The 21,587-nt window shown below is 42.4% G+C and overlaps 1 protein-coding gene across 5 annotated transcripts in view; it reads left to right on the top strand.

The window, feature by feature from the left end:
- LOC140727089 (arf-GAP with Rho-GAP domain, ANK repeat and PH domain-containing protein 1-like) overlaps positions 1–21,587 on the top strand; it is a 287,466-nt gene that overhangs the window by 134,408 nt on the left and 131,471 nt on the right. For all 5 annotated transcript variants that reach the window (XM_073044336.1, XM_073044338.1, XM_073044337.1 and 2 more), the window contains one exon: positions 19,171–19,313. In XM_073044336.1, the coding sequence (XP_072900437.1) occupies positions 19,171–19,313 (143 nt within the window). The remainder of the gene's footprint in view (positions 1–19,170; positions 19,314–21,587) is intronic.

Genomic DNA, 21,587 nt, shown 5'->3' with positions numbered 1-21,587 from the left:
AATAGCACTTGGAAAATATGTTTATTGTTGATATGTAGTGAAAGGCTTGTCTTGCGTACTGTTTATACAGATCAATTATTTACCCGGTGCATCGAGGTCAAACAAGGTAAAACAATAACAGAAACAAACAAATACAATGAAGAGCTTTTGCTTGTGCACAGACCAGGCCATTAGTAAGTACACTGAGGTAGAACTAAAGAGATTAAATAAAAAGCAGATTAACATTACACACACAAAATGCTGGAGGAACTCGGCAGGTCAGGCAGCATCTATGGAGGGGAATAACCAGTTGATGTTTTGGGCCGAGACCCTTTGTCAGGATTGGAAACCAAAAAAGAATTGGAGGTTCTGAGGGTCTGGCATGTGTCCCCCTTCCTTTTTCAGTCCTTGTGAATGGCCTGCTGGACCTGAGTTCCTTCGCCATTTGTGTGTGTTGATTGAGGGCCAAAGGGAACGTGCTATCCTGCTTATTATTTATTGTAAATGCCTGCACTGTTTTTGTGCACCTTATGCAGTCCTGTGCAGGTCTGTAGTCTAGTGTAGCTTTCTCTGTGTTGTTTTTTTTATTATGTAGTTCAGTCTAGTTTTTGTACTGTGTCATGTAACACCATGGTCCTGAAAAACGTTGTCTCGTTTTTACTGTGCACTGTACCAGCAGTTATGGTCGAAATGACAGTAAAAGTGACCTGACTGGACTGGACTGGACTTTCTGTCGCCTCCTGAGGAAGTAACTGCCAAGGCATGGACGCAGAGCTGGATGCCTGATACCCACTTTCATTCCGAATGTTGTTGCTTGTTTTTGTTGTTTTTCTTCTCTCTCTGCACATTAGCTGTTTGTTGGTCTTCTTTTAATGGGTTCTTCTGGGTTTCTTGGTTTGTAACTGTAAGGAGACAAAGCTCAAGGTTTTATCATTTGTATGTAGTTTGAACTAGTATGAACAAGATGGACTGAAGGGTCTGCTTTAGTCAGAGTAAATTTGACTGAAGCACTTGCTTCTCTGCTAGAGCTTTCTGTGATTCTAACAATACAACGAGTTTAGGGTCAAAGTAAGTTTATTATCTAGGGGTATATTTGTCATCGTATACTACTTTGGGATTCATTTTCCTGCAGGCATTCACAGGAAAATGAAGAAATACAATAGACTTTGTGACCATCTTTATAAAGACTGACAATCAATGTGTACACCGGGTGGTCGGGATCCTGAGGCTCCTGTACTTCCTGTCCTGTGGTAGCAGTGACAAGCGAGCGTGGCCCGGATGGTGGGGGTACCCGATGATGGATGCTGCTTTCTTGTGCCAGTGCTCCTTATAAATGTGCTCAACGGTGGGGAGGGCTTTACCCGTGATGGACTGGGCTGCATCCATCTCTTTCTGTAGCTTTTTCCGTTCCTGGGCATTGGTGTTTCCAATGGCAGCTAGAATACTCTCCGTGTGCATGTATAGAAGTTTGTCAAAGTTTTAGAGGACGTTTGGAATCTACATGAAACTTCTAAGACGTTGGAGTGCTATTTGATGACCATGAGATGTGGGAACAGAATCAGGCTCATAGTCTGCTTCTCTGTTCCATCATAGTTGATGTGTTATCCTGCTTAATCCCATTCTCCTGCCTGCTCCCTGTAACTTCTGATGTCTTGACTAATCAAGAACCTCCACTTTAAATACACCCAATGACCTGGCAATGAATTCCCCAGACTCACCATCCTGTAGCTAAAGAAATTCCTCCTAATCTCTGTTCTAAATGTTTGTCCTAGTCTGAGGCTGTGTCCTCTGGTTCTAAACGTCTCTACTGTCAAAAGCACCCTTGCCATATCTACTCTATCTAGCCCTTTTTAAAAAAATTTTATTTTTATTTGGATAAGATAGTCATAAGTATTACATAAACTTTTTTTTACATATAAAGCCTTTTCCATTTTTTTATATGTATAAATCTCTCTCTCTCTCTCTCTCTCTCTCTCTCTCTCTCTCTCTCTATATATATATATATATATATATATATATATATATATATTTATACGTTCACAAGTACACACTAAGATAGTATTTAAAGAAAAATAATTAGGCACTTAAATAGATATTTACGTGCAATTGTAATTCCACACTATTAAACTAAATAATAATAATTGTTGTTAAAAAATTAGTAATAATAGTGGTTGAATAATAATTTCCGTGTATCTCTTCTCGTCCATTTCTTTCTTGTCCAAAATAACGTGTGTAACCCTATGTAAATTCCATCGTAGGTGTTTGTATCTTAACACGTTCATGTTTGCACCCACCCATAAACATACTTATCCAATTCCTGTGTACTTATTTACTTCAAATTATCTCCTATAATTTTTTCCTATCTAGCCCTTTCAATATTTGATGGTTTTCAATGAGGTTCTCCCTCATTCTTCTAAGCTCCACAGAGTACAGAGCCAGAATCATCAAACACTCCTCATGTGTAAACCCTTTCATTTCCAGAATCATTCTCGTGAGCCTCCTCTGGATCCTCTCCAGAGCCAGCACATCCTTTCATTGATAAGGGACCCAAAACTCCAAGTGCTGTCTGACCGGTGCCTTATGAAGTTACCAAGCTGTGTCTGTAAATGTCGGCTGACTGTACGTTAGCGCAGTTGCCATGTTGCAGTGTTTGCTCAGCTTGGCCATTAGCTTGCAGGTGTTTCTCTCTGGGAGTGCCCCCTCCCCCCCCGTTCGCTTGCCTCGGTACCGATTGGCTACCCCTTCAGCTGAGCGTTGGCTGTTAAGGGTTCATAGATTGCATCTGGAGTTGCGTGAACGGAGAGGAGTACTGTTAGACATGAAGCAGTCTCTTTATTCAACAAAATATCGAGGAGGAGAGGGAGAGAAAGAGAGACACTCTCGATGCGAGGTCTGCTTGGCCCAGCACCACACAACACTTTATGTGCTGAAGATCCAAGAAAAATTCACGACATTTCAAACAAATCCATATTTGCACTGCTTCCTTTGAACGACATGTAATGGTTTTAAATGCCTGGACCTTCCCAGCATCACACCCACAATAAGTATTAATTACTGTCGTATCCATGCAGTGGGATGGTGATTGGAGCCAATCAGTTAATGTGGCCATTTCCTGGTCTGCGTTTTTGCTGTTCTGAGCTGCATTTTAAATTTAATCTTCAATTCATTTTCAAAACTGACCAACCTTCAGATGAGTTAATTGCTACATGTGCTAACCCCGAAGATTGCTCTAACAGTGTCTATTTTGGTAAGTTACCAGAAGAGAACCAGAGATACTAGTCTTAAACACAAGCGATTCTGCAGATTCTGAAAATCCAGAACACACACAAAATGCTGGAGGAACTCAGCAGGTCTGGCAGCATCTACGGAGGGGAATAAACAAGTCAATGTTCCGGGTTGGAAGACGTCAGAATAAAAAAGTGGGGGGAAGGGAAGGAGGACAAGCTGGTGGGTGATAGGTAAAGCCAGGTCCTCCCTCCTCTCTTCCCCCCCCCCACCCCACTACCTTTTCACTCTGGCTTCTCCCCGCTTTCTTTCCAGGCCTCAGCCCAAAGTGTCGACGGTTTATTCCCCTCCATAGATGCTGCCTGATCTGCTGTGTCGCTCCAGCGTTTTGTGTGTGTAACTCTGCATTTCAAGTATCTGCAGAAACTCTTGTGTTTATGAAACATCGATTGTTTATTCATTTTCGCTAATGCTGAGATGCCAGTATTTCCCTCACTTCTTTTGCCTGAACCAACGGCGATGCTTCTGTCGAAAGCCTGGTAACTATGTTCTCTGGTTGTCCTTTAAGGTCACCCCAGGCAGATTGAGCGTGCTGGTCTGAAGGGTCTGACTACAAACCACCTCTACTTACTTGAGCCCATCCCCCCTGCTTGGGGCGTAGGCCGCTGACAGCAGCTCGCTAGACTCCTCTGTCCTGGGACAGTCCCTCAATTTATCCCCAGGTGGGGCTCATTGAAGGTCCTTCCTCTCCCAGGGATGAGGTCTTTGGAGATTCCGCTGGTGTTTCTGTGGCTCTGGATTTTCCTGGGATGGTGGTTGCTACCCCATCCTTTTCGTAGCTCGGGCTTGGGACTGTCCACGGCGGAGTTAAGCCGCCTTGAGCACAAATGCACTTTGCCCTGTTGGGATAGGATGGATGTCCAGCAATGCCTCTCCCAACTCAGGATATTCCGAAGCCCTTGCCAGCCCTTGAAGAGCAAAGGGGGAGGTTGCAGGCAAAGATCAAAATGAGCTGTGCAACCGTGGTTGACAGCCTGGACACTTCTGATCTTCCAGCAGGGCCGGGGTTGGAGGGGAGGCTCTGACAGCTGCAGGCCTGTTCGCTCAGGTGAGGTCCTGTTCCTTCCGATGCATGCCCGAGATTCCAGCCTTCCCTCCTCACGTCATTCTCTCTTTCCCCACCTCCCCTCTGCCCTATCTCTTGGCGTGCCTTTCTGTTTCCCTCTGACGGTGACAATTGCTGGGTGTGTGAGGCCTCACGGTGTACGGTGACCGTGGCCAGGAATTGCAGAGCAGTGACGAGCCATGGGCCATTGTCTGCCCTCTGACCCTGAGCGGCGGCTTACACCGTTAAATCCCACATCCTGACTGGAACACAGGAAGGTTTATAGAACTGTATGCTTTCGTCTCTATTTTTGTAGAATCTCTGATATTAGACAAACTAGCAAGTGTCTGGTGTTGCAAATGGTTCTAAGTTAGACGTGAACCACTTGTCTTATCATGGTTCAAAGTAAATTTATCAAAGTACATGTCAACATGTACAACCGCGAGATTCATTTTCTTGTGGGCATTCACTGTAAATGCAAAGAAAAGCAGTAGAGTCAATGAAACACCATGCACAAGCCAAGGCAGGCAACCGATATGCAAAAGATGACAAATTGTGCAAATACAGAAAGAGAAGCAATATAATAAGTAATATTGAAACCTGTTGTAGATGTGTACTTAATATTCCAATAATATTTTAGTGATCTTTGTGTGTGTGTGTGTGTATGTACCGATTCAGCATTCTTGTTTGTTTAAATAATTAATTACAGGTTATATGTTAAAATAAGTCAATTACATATGTGATCCTGTTACCACATGATATATGCGTGCTTTACTTAAACTAAACTTGAAGTTAGACCCGCATTTCGGACCCCGTGTTTTAATTTGAGTTGGTGCAATATTTTGAAGTTGCAAAACGTAACAGTAGAGTTCTTGAAAGTGAGTCCCTAGGTTGGGGAATCAGTTGGGGTGAGTGAAGTTGGCCGCATTTGTTTGGGAAGGAGCCTGATGATTAAATGGTAATAACTGTTCCTGAACTTGGTGGAGTGGTTCTTAAGGCTCTTGTACTTTCTTTCTGATGGTGGCAGGAGCAAGAAGAGAGCAACCCACCCCTCCAAGCTGCCTTTTCTGAAAGCCCCTTCTGGAACGCTTTTAAAAGAAAAACTTCACTGTTCAAAATTTCTTCCCCCAGGCAGTTAATCTGAATGAACCCCATCCCCGATCTATAACCTCCCTGGAATTGTACTGCACTGTAAACACTTCAAACCACTTTTCATAATGCTGTTGACATTGTAAACACTTGCTGGTGTTTGTTTTTATGCACGTTTTATTCCATATCCTAAGACCGTAAGGCATGGGAGAATTAGGCCATTCAGCTCACTGAGTCTCTGCCTTTTGATCATGGCTGTTTTATTATCCCTCTCAGCCCAATTTTCCTGCCTTTTCCCTGTAACCTTTGAGACCCTGACTAATCCAAGTACCTATCAACCTCCACTTTAAATACCCAATGACTCGGCCTATGGTGCAATGAATTCCTTCCTTTAAGCACAAACTTTATTAGTTTCTTGTATTTGTATACGACTTCCTTTATAATTGTTGAATGTTATTTTTTTGTTGCATGTCACACCCTGACCAACACACCACAGCAAATTCCCAATCCATGGAAATGTATCTGGTGAATAAAGTTGATCCTTGTTCCAATGAGGTCAAACTGACTTCCTGACCCTTTTCAACGCTGGGTGTTTGTGTGTGTATATATAAAACCTGAAATTCGTACTCTTCACAGACATCAATGAAGCAGGAAACCTCATAGAATAAATGATAGAAACATCGATCCTCCCCTCTCCCCCCACCCTTTGCACAAGCAGCAACAAAAGCATTGGCCTCCCCCCCCACCACCTTCTGTACCCGCAGGAGTACCAACCTCCCCCCATGAGAGCATAAGCAGAAGCCCCAAAAGAGCCCTTGATCCAGAGGCCATCGAGACTACAGTGCACAAACCAGCCGTCTGGTGTCTCAGACAGGCTGTTGCCCAGCGAGGAGAGCTTTGCTCTGCAGCCTTCCGTCTCCTAGACCGGCGTCACTCACCTCAGCGCTGAACTGACTTTGTGCCTCCGGACTCACCCTTGGAGACTCTGTGATTCATGGTCTGTGTGCTACCTGTTTACTTTTTTTAATTGTTTGGACTATTTATTCTTTTTTCACACTTTGGATGTTTGAAGGTCTTTGCTGTGGGGGCTATTTTAATGGGTTCAATTGTGTTTCTTTGCTTTGTGGTTGCCCGTAAGGGGACGAATCTGAATACATACTTTGATAATGAATCCACTTTGAGACCTTACGGAAGTTCTGTGAGGCGGAGATGGGGCACGCAGCTAGTGTTTATTTTGGAGATACGGTGTGTTAACAGGCTCTTTCAGCCCAACGAACCTACATCGCCCAGTCACCTCCGTGTGACCAATTAGCCTACTAACCCGTGTGGTTTTGGAATGCGGGAGGAAACCCGGAGCATTGACATTCCAGGGGCAGACAGGTAACTGTAATTGGTATCCCAGGGTTAAAGTAATGCATACTGGAGTACTTGTGCTGAAGGTGAGAAGGGAACGTTCGAAACCGATGTGCAGGGCAAGTTCTGTTTAGTACGGAGAGAGGTGGGTGAGATGGTCAGAGTCACTGAGATATGTTGTGAAATGTGTTGTTTTGCATTGTAAAAATTATAAGTTACCATAAAAAGGAGCAGAAGTAGGCCATTTGGCCCATCGAGTCTGCTCTGCCATTCAATCATGGGCTGATCCAATTCTTCCAGCCATCCCCACTCCCCTACCTTCTCCCCATACCCTTTGATGCCCTGGCTAATCAAGAACCTATCTATCTCTGCCTTAGATACACCCAATGACTTGGCCTCCACAGCTGCTCGTGGCAACAAATTCCACAGATTTACCACCCTCTGACTAAAGTAATTTCTCCACACCCCTGATCTAAATGGACGTCCTTCAATCCTGAAGTTGTGCCCTCTTGTCCAGGACTCCCCTACCTTGGGAAATAACTTTGCCCTATCTAATCTGTTCAGGCCTTTTAACATTTGGGATGTTTTAATGAAATCCCCCCCATTCTCCTGAACTCCAGGGAATACAGCCCAAGAACTGCTAGACGTTCCTCATACGGTAACCCTTCCATTCCTGGAATCATTCTTGTGAATCTTCTCTGAACCCTCACCAATGTCAATATGATTCTGCATATAAAATTAATAAGGAGGGCAAAAACAGTGAGGTGGTGTTCTTGGGTCCGTTGTCCATTCAGAAATCTGATGGCGGAGTGGAAGAATCTGTTTCCAAAGTGTGTGTCTTCAGGCTCTTGTACCTCCTCCCTGTTGGTAGTAATGAGTGGAGGGTGTGTGCTGGTGGTAAAGGTCCTTGATGATGGATGCTGCCTTTTTGAGGCATCTCTCTTTTGAAGTTGTTCACAATGCTGGGGAGGCCAGTGGCGGTGATGGAGCCGGCAAATGGTAATGCAACCAGTTAGAATGCTCTGTCCGGTACATCAGAATCAGGTTTCCTGTCACTGACCATAGATCCATAGAACATTACAGCTCAGAAACAGGCCTTTTGGCCCTTCTTGGCTGTGACAGACAGACATACTTTATTGATCCCGAGGAAAATTGGGTTTCGTTACAGCCGCACCAACCAAGAATAGTGAAGAAATATAGCAATATAAAACCATAAATAATTAAATAAAAAAAAGTTACTCATGCCAAGTGGAAATAAGTCCGGGACCAGCCTATTGGCTCAGGGTGTCTGACACTCCGAGGGAGGAGTTGTAAAGTTTGATGGTCACAGGTAGGAATGACTTCCTTTGACGCTCAGTGTTACATCTTGGTGGAATGAGTCTCTGGCTGAATGTACTCCTGTGCCTAACCATTTTTCTGCCTAGTCCCACTGACCTGCACCTGGACCATATCCCTCCGTACACCTCTCATCCATATACCTGTCCAAGTTTTTCTTAAACGTTAAAAGTGAGCCCGCATTTACCACTTCATCTGGCAGCTCATTCCACACTCCCACCACTCTGTGTGTGAAGAAGCCTCCCCCCCATGTTCCCTTTAACCTTTTCCCCCTTCACCCTTAACCCATGTCCTCTGGTTTTTTTTCTCCCCTGGACTCAGTGGAAAAAGCCTACTTGCATTCACTCTATCTATACCCATCATAATTTTATACACCTCTATCAAATCTCCCCTCAATCTTCTACGCTCCAGGGAATAAAGTCCTAACCTATTCAACCTTTCTCTGTAACTCAGTTTCTCAAATCCCGACAACATCCATTTAAACCTTCTCTGCACTCTTTCAACCTTATTAATATCCTTCCTGTAATTTGGTGACCAAAACTGCACACAATACTCCAAATTCGGCCTCACCAATGTCTTATACAACCTCACCATAACATTCCAACTCTTATACTCAATACTTTGATTTATGAAGGCCAATGTACCACAAGCTCTCTTTACAATCCTTTCTACCTGTGACGCCACTTTTAGGGAATTTTATATCTGTATTCCTAGATCCCTCTGTTCTACTGCACTTCTCAGTGTCCTACCATTTACCTTGTATGATCTACCTTGGTTTGTCCTTCCAGAGTGCAATACCTCACACTTGTCCGCATTAAACTGCATCTGCCATTTTTCAGCCCATTTTTCCAGCTGGTCCAAATCCTTCTCCAAGCATTGAAAACCTTTTTCACTGTCCACTACACCTCCATTCTTTGTATCATCAGTAAATTTGCTGATCCAATTTATCACATTATCATCCAGGTCATTGATATAGATGATGAAAAACAATGGACCCAGCACTGGTCCCTGTGGCACACCACTAGTCACAGGCCTCCACTCAGAGAAGCAATCCTCCACTACCACGCTCTGACTTCTCCCATTGAGCCAATGTCTAATCCAATTTACTACCTCTCCATGTATACCTAGCGACTGAATCTTCCTAACTAGCCTCCCATGCGGACCTTGTCAAAAGCCTTACTGAAGTCCATGTAGATAACATCCACTGTGTTCCCTTCATCCACTTTCCTGGTAACCTCCTCAAAAAACTCTAATAGATTTGTTAAACATGACCTACCAACACAAAGCCATGTTGACACTCCCTAATAAGCCCCTGTCTATCCAAATACTTGTAGATCCTATCTCTTCATACTCCTTCCAATAATTTACCTAATACTGATGTCAAACTTACCGGCCTATAATTTCCCGGATTACTTTTAGAGCCTTTTTTAAACAACGGAGCAACATGAGCTATCCTCCAATCCTCCGGCACCTCACCTGCAGATACCGACATTTTAAATATATCTGCCAGGGCCCCTGCAATTTCTACACTAGTCTCCTTCAAGGTCTGAGGGAATACACTGTCAGGTCCTGGGAATGTATCTACTCTGATTTGCCTCAAGACAGCAAGCACCTCCTCCTCTTTAATCTGTATGGGTTCCTTGACCTCACTACTTGCTGGCCTTGTTTCCATTGACTCCATGCCAGTTTCCTTAGTAAATACAGATGCAAAAAAACCATTTAAGATCTCCCCCATTTCTTTTGGTTCCATACATAGCCGACCACTCTGATCTTCAAGAGGACCAATTTTATCCTGTACTATCCTTTTGCTCTTAACATACCTGTAGAAGCTCTTAGGATTATCCTTCACCTTGACTGCCAAAGCAACCTCATGTCTTCTTTTAGCCCTCTTGATTTCTTTTTTAAAGTTTTTTTTGCACTTTTTACACTCCTCAAGCACCTTATTTGCTCCCTGTTTCTTATACATGTCATACATCTCTCTTTTCTTCTTTATCAGAGTTCCAATATCCCTAGAGAACCAAGGTTCCTTATTCTTACTCATTTTGCCTTTAACCCTGACAGGAACATACAAACTCTACACTCTCAAAATTTCTCCTTTGAAGGCCTCCCACTTACCAATCACATCCTTGCCAGAGAACAACCTGTTCCAATCTACGCTTTTTAGATCCTTTCTCATTTCTTCAAATTTGGCCTTTTTTAGAACTTCAACCCGAGGACCAGATCTATCTTTGTCCACGATGAAGTTGAAACTAATGGTGTTATGATCACTGGAACCAAAGTGTTCCCCTACACACACTTCCGTCACCTGTCCTAACTTGTTTCCTAATAGGAGATCTAATATTGCATCCTCTCTAGTTGGTATCTCTATATATTGATTTAGAAAACTTTCCTGAACATATTTTACAAACTCTAACCCGACTAAACTTTTAACAGTATGGGAGTCCCAATCAATATGTGGAAAATTAAAATCCCCTACTATCATAACTTTATGTTTCCTGCAGTTGTCTGCTATCTCTCTGCAGATTTGCTCCTCCAGTTCTCGCTGACTATTGGGTGGTCTATAATACAACCCCATTGATGTGGTCAAACCCTTCCTGTTTTTCAGTTCCACCCATATGGCCTCGGTAGACAAACCCTCTAATCTGTCCTGCCTGAGCACTGCTGTAACATTTTCCCTGACTAGCAATGCCTCCCTCCCACCCTTCATTCCTCTGCCTCTATCACGTCTGAAACATTGGAACCCTGGAACATTAAGCTGCCAGTCCTACCCCTCCTGTAGCCAAGTTTCACTAATAGCTTTAATGTCATAATTCCACGTGTCAATCCACGCCCTCAGCTCATCAGCCTTCCCCACAATACTCCTCGCATTGAAATAGACACACCTCAGAAGATTATTACCACCACACACAACCCTTCTATTTGTGACTTTGCATGAATTTTTAACAACATTTATTTTCAGACCCACTCCACTATCTACTCTGGCACTCTGGTTCCCACCCCCCTGCAAATGTAGTTTACCCCCCCCCCCCCCATAGCTCTAACAAACCTCCCCGCAAGGATATTGGTCCCCTTGTAGTTCAGGTGTAACCGGTTTCTCTTGTACAGGTCCCACTTGCCCCAGAAGCTGTCCCAATGATCCTGAAATCTGAAACCCTACCTCTTACTCCAATTCCTCAGCCCCGTGTTCATCCTCCAGAGCATCCTATTCTTGCCCTCCCTGGCACGTGGCACAGGTAGCAATCCTGAGATTACCACTCTTGAGGTCCTGCTTTTTTAACTTCCTACCAAGCTCTCTGTACTCACTCTCAGGACCTCCTTACTCTTTCTTCCTACATCATTGGTACTGATGTGTACCATGACATCTGGCTGCTCACCCTCCCACTTCAGAATGCTGTGCACGTGATCAGAGACATCCCTGACCCTGGCACCTGACATGTTGTGAAATGTGTTGCTTTGTGCCAACAGTACAGTGCAATTCATAAAAATCACTAAGTTACAATGAATGTAATACTATATGTATTCTGATCACCGAATTATAGAAAAGATATCAACAAAATAGAGTATGGAGAAGATTTACTAGAATGTTACCTGGGTTTCAGCACCTAAGTTACAGGGAAAGGCTGAACAAGTTAGGTCTTTATTTTTTGGAGCGTAGAAGGTTGAGGGGGGACTTGATGGAGGTATTTAAAATAATGAGGGGGATAGATCGAGTTGACGTGGATAGGCTTTTTCCATTGAGAGTAGGGGAGATTCAAACAAGAGGACATGATTTGAGAGTTAGGGGGCAAAAGTTTAAGGGTAACACGAGGGGGAATTTAGAGAGTGGTAGCTGTGTGAAATGAGCTTCCAGTAGAAGTGGTAGAGGCAGGTTCGGTATTGTCATTTAAATTAAAATTGGGTAGGTATCTGGACAGGAAAGGATTTTACGGGCTGAGTGCAGGTCAGTGGGACTAGGTGAGTGTAAGCGTCGGCACGGACTGGAAGGGCCGAGATGGCCTGTTTCCGTGCTGTAATTGTTATATGGTTATATGTATTTGTGCTAATTTTATATATAGAATATATAAAATTTTATATATAGAATATAATTAATATAAAATATTATATATAGAATTTATTAATATAAAATTAATATTTAGTGCAAAAAGAGGGTGAAATAGAGATGATGTACATGGGTTGATTGTTTAGAAATCTGATGGCAGAAGTTACATGGCATAACTGTAACATGCTAAAGAGAATTAACATTGAAAGTATATTTTACTTTTAAGATGGCAAATAGTGTAGCAATTCACAGCGCCAACAACAGGAAGATCGGGGTTTAATTCCCAGCACCGTTTGGAAGGAGTTGGCATGTTCTCCTCGTAACTGTGAGCTTCCTCCCGGCGCTTCGCTTTCCTCCCAAATTCCAAAGACTTGCGGGTCAGTCGGCTAATTGGTCAGCGTCGAATTAATCCACTGACTCTGCAGTTCTTTGGGAGACACAAGAGACCACAGATGCTGGAGTCTGTCACAGTCAGGGTGGCACGATGTCGTAGTGGTTAGCACAACGCTTTACAACGCCAGTGACCCGTGTTAGACTCCCGCTGCTGCCTGTAAGGAGTCTGTACTTTCGCCACGTTACCACTGGGTTTTCTGATTTCCTCCCACATTCCGGTGACGTGGAGAGGGTTAGTGAGTTGTGGGCATGCTATGTTGGTACCGGAAACATGGTGATGCGTGCGGGCTGCCCTCACCACACCCTCAGACTGTGTTGGTTGTCGATGCAAATAACTCGTATCACTGTCTGTTTCGATGTACTTCTGACAAATGCAGCTAATCTTTAATGTTTAAATTTATTATCAAACGACTCGTATGTTCCCACCTTGAGATTCGATTTCTTAACTGCGATTGGTTTTATTTGTCACGTACGTTGAAGGATCAGTGTACCATTACTGTTCTTGCAGGCATTTACAAGAAGAGAAAATACAACAGAATTCTACAAAAATCTTTTCATAAACAGGCAAAGGCTGACACATGTAGAGGTAGAGGACTGCAGTGTTTAAGTAGCTGTTAGACATGTGAATAATTTGGGAACGGAGGGACATGTTTCATGTCTGGGCTGAGAGGACTGAGTTTAATTTGGTGGTGTGTTGGCACAGAGGTTGTGAGCTGAAGGGGCTGTACCTTTGCTGTTCTAGTGATGGGGGTGAGTGTCTGTGGTCTGTGGGAGGGGATTCGGTGTGATGGGGGGGTGGGTGAGAGTGTCCATAGCCAGTACAATGGATATGGAGTCTCATTTGGAGACTGTTTTCCACCCCCCTCCCCGCACGTGACTCTTGAGGAACCAGTCAAAAGAAGAAATGGGAATTAGTTTGGTGGACCGTTTTTTTTTGGGGCATTTGAAATTTGTGGTTTGCTGGTAATTGCATGATATTTGCAACCCTCTGCACTCTGTAAGTGAAGATTATGGAGAAATCATTGCCTTCCGGTTGACAAGAACTCTAGTCAGTATCTTTAAATAAATCCTTATTGTCTGAACAGCTTCTAAAAACACGCTGAGGATATTTTTGATGGGAAGTGTTGCAGGCAAGGACTGTGTTAGTTGCATGCATTGTTCTTCCACTGTAAAATCCCACAGGGGGTGTTTGCCCAGTGCCTCCGGGTGGGACTCGTCATACAGTATTGTGCAAAATTCTAAGGTACCTTTCTGTAATTAGGCTGCCTAAGACTTTTGTACAGTACTGTTGTAATTTTATGTATTGCACTGTACTGCTGTGTTTTTTAAAAAAATCATGAAGTGTGAATGATGAAAAACCTGATTCTGATATGGGTCTCTATTGTGGACTGAGAGTGGGAAGTTTTATAAAACTTTCACTACGTTACTTACACCTTATTTATCCTCTGTTTTTCAGAGTCCTTTAAATTAGGTAAACTCCCTCAATCTTTTTATGAAGCTTTTATTTCTCTTATTCTTAAAAAAAAATAAAAATCCAGCTGAATGTTCTTCATACAGACCGATCTCTTTATTAAATGTTGATGCAAACATCTTATCCAAGATCTTAGCTCGAAGACTTGAAAATATTTTACCACCTATTATATCACATGACCAGACAGGATTTATTAAAAATCGTTACTCACATTTTAATATACGTCGGTTATTGAATGTGATATATTCACCATACAAAAAAATCAGAGTGTATATTATCCTTAGATGCAGAAAAAGCCTTTGATAGGATTGAGTGGAATTATCTTTTTAAGACCTTAGAAAAGTTTAATTTTGGGCCTAATTTTATTCATTGGGTTAAATTAATTTATTACTAACTCTCAAATTTCTAAGCCCTTTAAATTACAGCGGGGAACTAGACAAGGTTGCCCTCTTAGTCCTTTACTTTTTGCTTTAGCTATAGAACCCTTAGCAATAACATTTTGAAAATCTAAGGACATTTCTGGTATACTAAGGGAAGGTATGACTCATAAAATTTCATTATACGCTGATGATATTTTACTTTTTATCTCTAACACTGAAACTTCTTTACCTTCTGTTCTTTCTTTAATTTCCCAGTTTAGTTCTTTTTCAGGATATAAGCTGAACTTACATAAAAGTGAGTTATTTCCTTTCAATGACCTAATGTCATCAAATGCCAAATTTCTGTTCCAAGTTGTTACAAGTCAATTTACATATCTAGGTGTAACAATTACTAAAAACTTCAAGAATTTATTTAAAGAAAACTTAAACCCCTTATTGAATTATGTGAAAAAGATGCTTTCTAAATGGTCTCCTCTTTCTTTATCTCTAATTGGCTGAATTAATTCGATTAAAATGAAGATTCTTCCTAATTTTTATATCTTTTTCAGGCCTTACCTATTTTTATTCCTAAGACCTACTTTGATTCTTTAGATTCAATTTTAACATCTTGTATTTGGAATAACAAGCAAGCTCGTTTAAGTAAAGTTTACCTACAAAGAAATAAAGAGATGGGTGGATTAGCCCTACCCAATTTTAGGTTTTACTATTGGGCTGCCAATATAAGGAATATTACTTTCTGGTCTTATTATATTTATTGTAAAGATTGCCCATCATGGGTCTCCTTAGAAGTTAATTCTGTAAAAAATTCCTCTATGTCTCTCTTCTTGGATCATATTCTTCTTTTTCAGCAAATAAAATAACAGATAACATAATTGTTAAGCAAATTTTAAGGATTTGGTCTCAATTTAGGAAATTTTTTGGTTTAGCAAATTTTTCATTATCATCTCCCATTCTCCTTAATTTTTTTTTAATCCCTTCCATGACTGACAAAGTCTTTAAGGATTGGGATGAACTAGGTATTAAGTGTTTTTGGGACCTGTTTATCTCAGGATCTCTTGCTTCATTTGACCAATTGTCAACTAAATTTACACTCCCAAAAACACATTTTTACAGATACCTTCAAATTAGAGATTACTTACGTTTCCAATTAACTACTTTTCCTATAGGTCCTGATAAAAATTTACTGGACGATCTTTTAAATTTAAAACCTTTTGTTAATGGTTCTATTACCGGTATCTATAACTTGTTGATTGATTCTAGACAAGACTTTTTAGATAAAATAAAAAAAGCTTGGGAGGATGACCTAAATTGTCAGATTTCTGATGATAGATGGAATAAAATTCTTAAACGGGTTAATAAATCATCTTTCTGTGTTCGTCATTCTCTTCTACAATTTAAAGTGGTTCATAGAGCTTACGTTTCTAAACAGAAGCTGTCCAGTTTTTATCCGAATGTTTCTCCACTTTGTAATAAATGCAACTCTGCTGATGCCTCTTTAATTCATATGTTTTGGTTTTGCTCTAAAATTGAAGGGTTTTGGCGGGAATTATTCCATACCTTTTCACAACTTTTTAGGGTCCAATTTGACCCAAATCCCCTTACTGCCTTGTTTGGTATTATTGCAGATGAAGATATAACTTTAAATACTCCTAACCTACAGGTTTTATTTTTTACCTCTCTTTTAGCAAGGAGAGCAATCTTGCTTAAATGGAAGGAGTCTACCCCTCCTACACATCTTCAATGGCTACATGATATTATGTCTTATTTAAATTTAGAAAAGATCCGCTGCTCAGTCTTAAATTCGAAACAATCTTTTTATGATATTTGGGGAGCTTTCCTAAATTACTTTTCCAATTTATAAAGTTTAACAGTGCACAGACTTTTATGTATATTTTTATCTTCTCTTCTTAAGCGAATATGTTTTCTTTTCTAATTTATCTATTATCATCCATCAGCTTTTTTCTTTGGTAGTTGGTAGGGGTTGAATTTTTTTATATAAAAAATTTCTTTTATGATGTATGACCTATCTTTAAATTTTTGATTACAGAGTAGTATACCTTTATGTGTTATGGTATAACATTTTGATCAATTTTATCACAATATATGAATGTACACAAGTTATGTTGAGATGTATCTATGTGTTGCACTCTGTAAATCTTGTTTTTTTTTCTGAATAAAAATATTGTAAAAAGAGAGTGGGAAGGGGACAGGGAGAGGGGAATCATGCTTGGGAAAAGGGGAAGCGGGAGAGGAGCAGGAAGCACCAGAGAGACATTCTGTAATAGAAACATAGAAAATAAGTGCAGGAGTAGGCCATTCGGCCCTTCGAGCCTGCACCGCCATTCAGTATGATCATGGCTGATCATCCAACTCAGAACCCTGTACCTGCTTTCTCTCCATACCCCCTGATCCCTTTAGCCACAAGGACCATATCTAACTTCCTCTTAAATATAGCCAATGAACCGGCCTCAACTGTTTCCTGTGGCAGAGAATTCCACAGATTCACCACTCTCTGTGTGAAGAAGTTTTTCCTCATCTCGGTCCTAAAAGGCTTCCCCTTTATCCTTAAACTGTGACCCTCTTGTTCTGGACTTCCCCAACATCGGAAACGATCTTCCTGTATCTAGCCTGTCCAATCCCTTTAGAATTTTATACATTTCAATAAGATCCCCCCTCAATCTTCTAAATTCTAGTGAGTATAAGCCTAGTTGATCCAATTTTTCTTCATATGAAAGTCCTGCCATCTCAGTAATCAATCTGGTGAACCTTCTCTGCACTCCCTCTATGGCAAGAATGTCTTTCCTCAGATTAGGGGACCAAAACTGCACACAATACTCTAGGTGTGGTCTCACCAAGGCCTTGTACAACTGCAGTAGAATCTCCCTGCTCCTGTACTCGAATCCTTTTGCTATGAATGCCAGCATACCATTTGCCTTTTAAACCGCCTGCTGTACCTGCATGCCCACCTTCAATGACTGGTGTACAATGACACCCAGGTCTCGTTGCACCTCCCCTTTTCCTAATCGGCCGCCGTTCAGATAATAATCTGTTTTGCTGTTCTTGCAACCAAACATTAAATTGCATCTCCCATGAATTTGCCCACTCGCCTAACCTATCCAAGTCACCCTGCATCCTCTTAGCATCCTCCTCATAGCTAACACCGCCGCCCAGCTTCGTGTCATCCGCAAACTTGGAGATGCTGCATTTAATTCCCTCGTCTAAATCATTAATATATATTGTAAACAACTGGGGTCCCAGCACTGAGCCTTGCGGTACCCCACTAGTCACTGCCTGCCATTCTGAAAAGGTCCCGTTTACTCCCACTCTTTGCTTCCTGTCTGCCAACCAATTCTCTATCCACATCAATACCATACCCCCAATACCGTGTGCTTTAAGTTTGCACACTAATCTCCTGTGTGGGACCTTGTCAAAAGCCTTTTGAAAATCTAAATATACCACATCCACTGGCTCTCCCCTATCCACTCTACTAGTTACATCTTCAAAAAATTCTATAAGATTCGTCAGACATGATTTTCCTTTCACAAATCCATGCTGACTTTGTCCGATGATTTCACCTCTTTCCAAATGTTCTGTTATCACATCTTTGATAACCGACTCTAGCATTTTCCCCATCACCGATGTCAGACTAACCGGTCTATAATTCCCCGGTTTCTCTCTCCCTCCTTTTTTAAAAAGTGGGGTTACATTAGCCACCCTCCAATCCTCAGGAACTAATCCAGAATCTAAGGAGTTTTGAAAAATTATCACTAATGCATCCACTATTTCTTGGGCTACTTCCTTAAGCACTCTGGGATGCAGACCATCTGGCCCTGGGGATTTATCTGCCTTTAATCCCTTCAATTTACCTAACACCACTTCCCTACTAACATATATTTCCCTCAGTTCCTCCATCTCACTAGACCCTCGGTCCCTTACTATTTCTGGAAGATTATTTCTGTCCTCCTTAGTGAAGACAGAACCAAAGTAGTATTTCAATTGGTCTGCCATGTCTTTGTTCCCTATGATCAATTCACCTGTTTCTGACTGTAAGGGACCTACATTTGTCTTGACCAATCTTTTTCTTTTCACCTATCAATAAATGATCAATAAACCAATTGTTTGGAATCAAATGATACTACCTGGTGTCTCAGGGTAGGGTGCTTGCACCTGTACCACCCCCTAACCTTGGCACACCTTCTCTGCCACCTGTTCCACACCCCTCCCACAGCGCTCTACCATCACTCAACATCCTTTGCTCCCAAACTCGCTCTCTGCTCCACGTTGACAAACGCAATCGTGTGGAAAGGCCTTGGGCGCCCCAGACATGTATATGTGCCTAAGGCTTGTGTGCAGTACTGTACCTGTGGAGCCACATACTTGTACTCCCGCCTCCCTCTCTGGGATGCCAAACACTGAGTCCTAAGGAGTGTGTGATGGGACGGCTGCATACAGGAATTATTATCAGTTGGACATCGAAGATTTCTGTAACAGGTGAACAGCAAGTTGCTGGTCTCCACCCTCGTCGCAGGAGTGAGAGACCGTCTGAAGCGCTGGTTTGCGGACTGTAGTTTTTGATGGACTCTAGATTAAGGTCTTTTTGGGAGGCTATTGCTTGTATGGGGGGGAAGGTGCTTCTGCAGGTCAAGTGGTGGGAAGGGGGGGGTTGGTCGATTTGTTGCTGCTTGTGGGAGGGGGGCTTTGTGGTTCAGATGTTTCGTTCATTCATTCATTCATTGGAGCTTTCTGAAGCATTGCCTGCCGTCCGGGAATTAAAACTTAGTCCTTTTGTTCTTACGTTTAGCACCACACCTAAAGTGGACTTGGACGAACTTAAGGCCAGACACCGGAGCCCTCCTTTGCTCATACCTCGGGCCAAGCTTTCCCTACAGCATCAGAGTGCCGGCAGCCGTCCTCCGAGGCGTCACTTCGACCTGCTGAAGCAATGTGAGTACAGCCTGGCGCATTCCCTCTGGAGAATTGAGCGTTAGCGGTAACCAAGAGAAAAGGCGAGTAGTAAAAGTAGAAAAGGCTGAGAAGTGGCAGATGAAGTTCAACCCAGATAAGTGTGAGGTGGTTCATTGTGATAGGTCAGATATGATGGCAGAATATAGTATTAATGGTAAGTCTTTTGGCAGTGTGGAGGATCAGAGGGATCTTGGGGTCCGAGTCCATAGGACACTCAAAGCAGCTGTGCAGGTTGACTCTGTGGTTAAGAAGGCGTACGGTGTATTGGCCTTCATCAACCGTGGAATTGAATGTAGAAGCGGAGAGGTAATGTTGCAGCTATATAGGACCCTGGTCAGACCCCACTTGGAGTACTGTGCTCAGTTCTGGTCGGCTCACTACAGGAAGGATGTGGAAGCCATAGAAAGGGTGCAGAGGAGATTTACAAGGATGTTGCCTGGATTGGGGAGCATGCCTTATGGGAATAGATTGAGTGAACTCGGCCTTTTCTCCTTGGAGTGATGGAGGATGAGAGGTGACCTGATAGAGGTGTATAAGCTGATGAGAGGCATTGATCATGTGGATAGTCAGAGGCTTTTCCCCAGGGCTGAAATAGTTGCCACAAGAGGACACAGGTTTAACGTGCTGGGGAGTAGGTACTGAGGAGATGTCAGGGGTAAGTTTTTTCACTCAGTGAGTGGTGAGTGTGTGGAATGGGCTGCTGGCAACGGTGGTGGAGGCAGATACGATAGGGTCTTTTAAGAGACTTTTGGATAGGTACATGGAGCTTAGAAAAATAGAGAGCTGTGGGTAAGCCTAGTTATTTCTAAGGTAGGGACATGTTCGGCACAACTTTGTGGGCCGAAGGGCCTGTATTGTGCTGTAGGTTTTCTGTGTTTTTACGTTTCTAAGGGCAATGCTACAATAGTCATGGGGGGTTTCAGTATGCAGGTGGATTGGGGAAAAACAGGTTGGTGCTGGGTCCTGTTACGATACGGCAACAATGAATATAGAACTGAGGCAGATTTTTTTATAAACAAACATTTATTTAAACTCAGCTCAACAACAAATGTAAACTAAACAAATGACTAACTTAACCGGAAGTTAACTGCTATACGGCAACTCGAACAGTTCTTAAAGCGATAAATGCGAACACAGTTCTTAAAAGTAGTAAATGCAAAAGTCCAAATGATTTACACAGTCAATTAGGAGAGACTTTCCTGAAGTAACTAATTCCTCGACGACGTGACGTTACTGCTGATCCCAGCTGAAATATACGTTGCCCGAAGAATTTACGACGAAGGAAATAAAAATGGCTTAAAGGAACTAACCTTTTCCTTGGCGAATAACACTGAGCCCAAACCTTTCTGCTCTTACAGCAGGGATTATCTCAGATGCAGGTTACTATTTCCTTGAACGAAGATCCAATAAGGTCGATCCTGCATCACGTGACCTCAAACTGGCGGGAAAATTACATCATGTGACCTCACACTGGCAGGCTATTACATCACCCCACCATCACAAGACCAATGCATCATGCTCACTAGATACTCAATTACATCATGGTCATAAGACAGTCACAAGATGCCCACGGGGTATGTAACAGTCCCAGGAAAGGAAATTCGTAGAATGCCTACAAGATGTTTTTTTTTAAGAGCAGCTTGTGATGAGCCCACTAAGGGAGAGGCAATTCTGGACTGGTGGTGTTTAATGAAGCACATTTGATTAGTGAGCTTAAGGTAAAGGAACCCTTGGGGGTACGATAATCATAATATGATGGAATTCACTCTGCAGTTTGAGGGGAGGAAGATAAAATCTGATGTATTGTTAGTAAAGTGGAGTAAAGGGATCTGCAGAGGCGTAAGAGAGGAGCTGGCTGAGGTTGTTTGAAAGGGGACACCAGCAGGGATGGTGGCAGAACAGTTATGGCTGGAGTTTCTGAGGGCCATTCAGAAGTCGCAGGATAGATTCATCTCAAAGATGAAGAAGTACTCTAAAGGGAGGTTGAGGCAACTGTGGGTGCAGAGTACCCCTGTGGCTGTTACCCTGAATAATAACTATACTGCTTTGGATACCATTGGGGGGGGATGTCCTACCACAGTGATTAGGTCACGCCACTCTTTAACAATGGAGGGAGACAGAAGGAAGGAAATTATAGGCCAAAGGAGAGTCAGTGGATGTTGTTTACTTGCATTTTCAGAAGGTATTCGATAGGGTGCTACATATGAGGCTGCTTAAGGCCAGAAGACATAGGAGCAGAATTAGGCCATTTGG

The sequence above is a fragment of the Hemitrygon akajei genome, chromosome 4 (assembly GCF_048418815.1).
Source record: "Hemitrygon akajei chromosome 4, sHemAka1.3, whole genome shotgun sequence".
Taxonomy (NCBI): Eukaryota; Metazoa; Chordata; class Chondrichthyes; order Myliobatiformes; family Dasyatidae; genus Hemitrygon; species Hemitrygon akajei.
Note: the sequence above shows the minus strand (reverse complement) of the source record. Positions and strands in the feature narration are given on the sequence as shown.